At 50.3% G+C, this 6,571-nt stretch overlaps 1 protein-coding gene across 1 annotated transcript; it reads right to left on the bottom strand.

Moving 5' to 3' along the window:
* Positions 1 to 3,370: 3,370 nt before the first annotated feature.
* TNNC2 (troponin C type 2 (fast)) lies at positions 3,371 to 6,131 on the bottom strand. The gene is made up of 6 exons (XM_006839243.1): positions 6,065 to 6,131; positions 4,398 to 4,449; positions 4,097 to 4,240; positions 3,891 to 4,005; positions 3,623 to 3,759; positions 3,371 to 3,419 (listed from the first exon to the last, which is right to left on the bottom strand). The coding sequence occupies exons 1-6, from the start codon at positions 6,065 to 6,067 to the stop codon at positions 3,388 to 3,390; spliced, it is 483 nt and encodes a 160-aa protein (XP_006839306.1). The 5' UTR covers positions 6,068 to 6,131; the 3' UTR covers positions 3,371 to 3,387.
* Between the last annotated feature and the right edge of the window lie 440 nt (positions 6,132 to 6,571).

The raw sequence follows: 6,571 nt of genomic DNA, 5'->3' as shown, positions 1-6,571 counted from the left end.
AGAATAGGAAGGTCAGGGAAGGCGTTTCCTGGGTGATTGAGCCTTGGAGATACAAGAAACCATGGGACTAAGGGGAGGACCACAGGCTGGCGGAGTAGCAAGGATGTCTGGTCACGAAAAGGCCTCTAGGGTTGTCTGAGTGAAATGAGACAACAAATGAATGCATGGCACACAGTCCCAAACCAAAGCCACCATGATCCAGTCGATTCCAACTCAATAGCAACTGTGATAGTTAAGGTGTTGTGTTAACTTGGCTGTGCTAGGATTCTCAGTGGCTTGGCAGGTAAGATTCAGAAATCCCTCCATAATGAAATCTAATATAATGACAACACCTCCATGAAGAGATCTGCTGTGAGCAATCAATCAACTGAAAAGAAGTTTACTCAGGGGGTGTGGATGCTGTGGAAAAGCTGGCTTGCTGTTTGCTGGGTCTCGATCCTGCAGCTGCTCATTATCTGATCTCCGGTTCTCTGGACTCCAGTCAGTAGCCTACCATACTGTCTGCCAATCCTGGGAGTCATCAGCAGCCTGCCCCCTTACCTGCTGATCTTGGATGCATTTACCTCTGCCGTCAGAAGGCTGCCATCTGACCTGCTGGTTCATCAGCCCCTGCAGCTTCATGAGTCAGGACGCCTTCAGTGTGACATCTGACCCACTGACTTGGAACTTGCCAAATTCCACAACGGTATGAGCCATTTCCTTGATATATACCTATATGGTGGTGGTGGTGTGCCATCCACTAGGTTCTGACTCATAGCGACCCTGTACAAGGGTTTCCAAGGCTGTAAATATTTACAGGAGCAGAAAGCCTCATAGTTCTCCTGCAGAGCAGCTGGTGGACTCAAACAGCTGACCTTGCAGTTAGTAGCCCAACACATGGCCCACTGTGCCACCAGAGTTCCTTTTATATTTGGAGTGTGGTGGCACTATAAGATGAGCACTGAACTGCAAACCACAAGGTTGGCAGTTCAAACCCACCAGCCTTTTCATGGGAAAACAGTGAAGCTTTCTGCTCCCTATATGGAGTCACCTGGCACCTGCCATATTTGTTGTTAAGTTCCATCCAGTCGGTTCTGATTCATAGCGATCCTGCATGGAATTTCCAAGGTTTTAAAGCCTCATTTTTCTCCCACAGAATGGCTGATAGGTTTGGGCTACCAACCTTGTGGTTCCCAGTCCTGTGCTTATCCTACAGAGTCATTGTGCTCCCCATATATGTGTGTGTGTTGTTTTTGTTTGTCAGGTGTCTTTGAGTAGGTTCCAACTCACAATAAAACACTGCCCGATTCTGCGATTTCCTCACAATTGTTGTGTGAGCACATTGTAGTAGCCACTGTATCAGTCTATCTTGTTGAGTCTTCCTCCCTTTCGTTGACCCTCTATTTTCCCAAGCATGATGTTTTTTTGCAGGGACTGGAAAAAGCTTCACTGGTTTTGCTTCTCTAGTGAACCCAGCCTAAGATAACGGCCCTATAAAACAGAGTAGAATTGCCCCATAGGGTTTCCAAAGCGGTATAACTTTACGTTAAGCAGACTAGCTCATTTTTCTCCTTCCTGGTAGCTGGTGGCTTTGAACCACCGACTTTTCAATTACCAGCCCAATCAATAGTTAACCCACTGTTCCACCAGGGTGTGTTTAGCACACGTTAGGCACTCAATAAATAATGGTGATTATTAAACTTCAGCACTGATCCCAACTGGAAACACCAACTGGAGACTTATGAATGGAACAGGGAAAATGAGAACGTTCAGGTAAGACAGCGCTATAGCAATGAGTAAGAGCAGCAGAATTCAGAGCTTCACGAACGATGAAGATGATGATAATGATCATTGTTGTTCAATGTTGTGGAGTCATTTGTATACAGGAGCAGAAAGCCTCATTCTTCCCCCTTGAAAAAGCGGGTGGGTTCAAACTACGGACCATGTGGTTCATAGTCCAGTGCTTATCTACAGTACTATACCAGGGCCCCTGGCATCTGCTTTGTTGTTGTTAAGTGCTGTGGAACCCGTTCAGACTCATAGCAACCCTGTATAGCAGTTCGTAGGTTTGAACTGCTGATCTTGTGGTTAACAGCCCAGTGTTTATCCTACAGCACCATGCCAGGACTCCCAGAATCTGCTCAGTTGTTGCTGTTAAATGCCATCAAGTCGATTCTGGCTCACAGCAACCATTTCTGGGGAGCGGCAAGGGGCCAGACAGTGTTTTGGTCACATAACCCTGTGAAGTAGGTCCTATTGTCATTATCTGTATTTTACAGATGAGGAAAATGAGGCACAGAGTGGTTTAATGCCTCACAAGCAGTGAGGATTCAAAGTCAGGCAGGCTGACCCTATGGTTAACCTACCATTATGGTTCTGTGAACAAAGAGCACCAGGAGCCGAAGCCTATGACATCAAGGAAGGAGAAGATAGTATCTAAACCCGGTCCTGTGAGCTAGACAATCTGCCTGGAGGAAAAGACTTGCTAGGCCAGGCCAGGCCAGTATTTGCAAAGGGTTAAAGCCTTAAAAGTGCATCCAGTTCATATCAAGACCCCAGTGTGACTGGAGTCTCACAAAGGTGAGGGGGGGAGGAGCGCTGGTGCAGGAAAGGAGTAGAGGGATGAATTTGGATTTGGATTCTAGACTCCACAGGGAAGTAGCCGGATCAGATTTCCCTCTAGCCAGATGATGTTGGGAAACCTCAGCTGAAAGTACTGAAGGAGGTGTGGATCAAGGGTAGAGATGACAGATCAGTACTTCCTTCATTATTGTGGCCTCACCTCTAAGATCCCGTACCTAGTTAGCACCTGAAGAGCAGACAAACAGAAACCATGCTACCTGAGATAGGTAGGCACACATTCCCAGGTTCCCAGACCAGTAGCCTGCATAAGGTGGAGCAAATACGGTACCCAATACCCCAAGGACTCCCGAGAGAAAAGCAGGTGGGGAGGTGAGGAGACTGCAGGCCCCTGCTCCTAAGTCTCAGCTTTCTGCCTTCACCCTACACTACCACTACGACCATCCCCGCCCGTCCACCCTCTGCAGGCTCACCCGGACTCAGCTCGAAGCCCCTGAGCCCTCCCTACTCTAGTGCTAGGCGTAGCCGCTGCGCATTCACTGAGTTGCCCACGCCCAGCGCCAAACTCGCCGTGAACTCTCTGAGCATGGCGAGTGCTCTTCAGGCTCGGGGTGGCGCCTGGATGGCAGCCCAGTCTGGCAACACTGAGACCCAATACCCCAGCCCTCCAGTTACTCAGGCTACGTGCTTTGCATAGTTTGCGTTTATTCCTTCGGGACGCAAACCCAGAAGGATCCGGGCAGGTGGAATCCAGCGGGGGGGTACTGGGCGGAGCCGCCTGCGCCCCAAGGATGCCAGGTGTCCGCCACGCAGGCTACAGCCGACTCCTTACTGCACACCTTCCATCATCTTCAGGAACTCTGCAGGGAAGGAGACGGCAAAAGTCAGGAGTTGGCCATGCCGAGGGGAGGAGCCGTGTCATTAATTGATAAATAGCACCTAGAACCTCAGCTCACTCAGCCCTGCCCACAAAACCAGAGACACCTGGGTGGGTACCAACTGTACGCATGCGCATCCCGGGGCGTCCTGGCATGGCCCCCACCCCGGCTCCCAAGGCCCTCACCATCAAAATCTATGCGGCCGTCGTTGTTCTTGTCTCCGTCTTTCATCAGGGACTCGATCTCCTCTTCCGTCACGTGCTCTCCAGAAGCCCGGAAAATCTCAGTCAGCTCCTCAGCATCAATGTAGCCGTCTGCGTTCCTTTAGGACAGAGGAGGAGGACCAGGCTCAGGCCTGGGACTGCCCTGGCTACAAGGGACCTCCTCCAGACCCTCACCCCCAGGAATCTTGGCCCCCTGTCTGGGGACCAGGCGCCCACGCCCTCAGTGCACCTGTCGAAAATTCGGAAACACTCTGCCAATTCCTCCTCGCTCTTCCCTTTCGCGTCCTCTTTCATCTGGCGCACCATCATGACCAAGAACTCCTCGAAGTCAATGGTGCCGCTGCCTGAGAGGAGAGGGGGGCCGAGTGGGCCTGAGTCTGGATGCCCACCTTTCCCCATAGTCCCCAAACCGGCCAGCGAGAGCCAATCGCTCACCATCTTCATCCACCTCTTCAATGATGGCGTCCAGCTCTTCTTTGGTGGGCGTCTGACCCAGCATCCTCATCACTGTGCCCAACTCCTTGACGCTGATGTCCCCGCCACCATCAGCATCAAACATATCAAAGGCGGCCTTGAACTCTGACAGAAGGGATAAGGGTCCAGGGCTGAAGAGGCCTGAGTTTACTGTCACTTCCAAAGCCCCCATTATAGATACACCTGCCTTCCCACCCTGCCTCTCCACCAAACATCACACACACACACACACACACACACACACAGAGCCTATCTCACTCACCAGCAATCATCTCCTCGCTGAGATAGGACCGGGCCTCAGCCTGCTGGTCCGTCTGCAGAAGACACAGAGTTAGATCAGAAAGAACCAGCCTACATAGTGCAGATTCTTGCCACCATAACCCCGTTCTCCCAACCACCATTTCTGTAAGTGCCCCCCACCCCCGCCAGCCCCCATTTCCTCTAAAAAAAAAAAAACAAAAAACCAGGTCCAAATGTGCCACACCTCTTTCATTGTCTGCATCACGAGTCTCATTTAGAACAGCAAAGAAGACAGACAGACTTTGTCCCTAAGTGTTCTCAGTTAACAGTCTGAGGCCAAATCAGGAATACCCCACTTCCTCTTCCATGACCTTGAGCAAATCGCCCGGACTGAACCATGATTGGAAGTGAAAGGAATTTGTAAAACTCCAGCACCTTTCCAGCACTATCTTCCAGATTTTGCTAACTCTTAATGGTGCCTGATGCTTTAGTTGTTGTTAAGTGCTGTGGCGTTGATCCTGCTTGGGGGTTTTCAAGGAGCAGCCGGTGAGTTTGAATCACCAGCCTTGCAGTTCAAACTGACCTTGCAGTCCAGTGCTTATCCTACATCACCACACTAGGAGTCCTGATGCATTAGTAGGTACTCTATAAATGTTTGTTCTCAAATATGCAATACAAAATTATTGAGCACCCAGGAAGTATCAGGCTACTACTAGGTACTAGAACCACCAAGAGTGGGACGCATTATTTCCAACCCTCTGAGAACTTGCAAAGATGGAAGATGTAGCTCCCAATTTTAAGATTTCTTCTTATGATTCAGTCATTAGAATAAAAATCTCATGCTGAGCAGAATGGGATGAAGGCCTTGAAGGAGTGAAAACAAGATTGCTGTAGGGGTTTCCAGTCTCATGCTAGTCAGGCCAACAGAGCAGGCTTCATGGAGGAGGGGCTGTTGGATAGCGGCTGGCAGTGAGGAAGGACTGAGGCATCCAAGGAGATCTTCAGCCTCTGGCCCTGCTCCTTGACCCCCACCCCACCCCTCCTCGTTTCCCTCTGCCAGGAGAGTAGACTATTTTTAGTAAGGTGTGGGCAATAGCAGCTGGTCTCTTGGGTCTGGTTACTCCTTGAAGTGGGGAGGGAAGTCTCGGAGGAGAATGACAGGCCCAAATCAGAATCCCTCTCTGAGAGGCTGGGGTCCTTCTAACTCTAGTCTATCATATGTCCTTTTAAGCCCTCAGGACTCTTGGGTCTTGTAGGCCACCTGTCTTCCAGGGGAACCTTTCTTCTGTCACTGACAGTAGGAAAGTTTGGCCATCCCTCTAGCCCACTCCTGCCACTGACTTGCTTGGTGGCCTTAGTCAACTCACTCTGGCTCTCAGAATAACATTTGTACCATGAGGGAGACAAGCAAAGACCCCTGTCATAGCTCTATCACTGAAATTTCTAACAGTCTCAGAAAATCTGGAAGAATTGTCAAGCCTTGAGGATCAATCCCTGGAACATCCCAGGCCTCCCTTTCCAAGAAAAGTTGAAGGCCTTCTTTCTAGACTCTCTCTAAGAAGGTTCCAAGTAACCTTCACACTCCACTCCATCTTCAAATGTACTCCCCACAGAGAACCTGGATCTATCCTCAGAAAGGCCCAGAGGTGCTCCATCGAGTGAGGGAACGTAGTCCCTCCTTATCCTTACCATGGTTGCAGATCACTGGGATTCCTCTGCCACAGGTAACCTTCTCGGCACTCCACCACCCAAAGATGTCCTGGCCCACTCCAGCCCTCAGGATTTGTAGGGGCACTCTATCCTCCCACCTCCTTGCTCCCCAGGACTCAATACTCTGGCCAATCAGATCCTGGGGTCAGTAAGCCCCACCCTCCCCAGAGCCCTAGCCATTTACCTAATTTAGCCAAGGGCCCTTGCAGAGAAATTGAAACCTCTGAGCAGGTGGCTGGCTTTGACGTCCTGGATTCTTGTGAGAAGGACTGGCTCTGCTCCACTGCCACCCCCCTCAGAAAACACACTTGCTCTAAGATGGGACCATCAGAACAGGAAAGTGAGGCAACATAATGGAGTGGGAAGCCTTGTGGTTCAAAACACAAGATCTAAGTACTACCTATTGGGCAGGTACCCATGCCTCTGAGTCTCTGTTTCCTCATCTGTGAGATGGGGATAGTCATAACCTCCCTCATAGAGAGACCG

Source organism: Chrysochloris asiatica, unplaced genomic scaffold (genome assembly GCF_000296735.1).
Source record: "Chrysochloris asiatica unplaced genomic scaffold, ChrAsi1.0 scaffold00023, whole genome shotgun sequence".
NCBI classification, from domain to species: domain Eukaryota; kingdom Metazoa; phylum Chordata; class Mammalia; order Afrosoricida; family Chrysochloridae; genus Chrysochloris; species Chrysochloris asiatica.
Note: the sequence above shows the minus strand (reverse complement) of the source record. Positions and strands in the feature narration are given on the sequence as shown.

Bases quoted from the DNA above. Each gene is read 5' to 3' on its own strand.
- TNNC2 (XM_006839243.1), bottom strand. The intron at 4,006-4,096 runs GTGAGCGATTGG...CTCTCCTCTCAG, and splicing joins TGAAGAGGTGGATGAAGATG to GCAGCGGCACCATTGACTTC. The intron at 3,420-3,622 runs GTGAGGGCCTTG...CCTTCCCTGCAG, and splicing joins CGGCCGCATAGATTTTGATG to AGTTCCTGAAGATGATGGAA.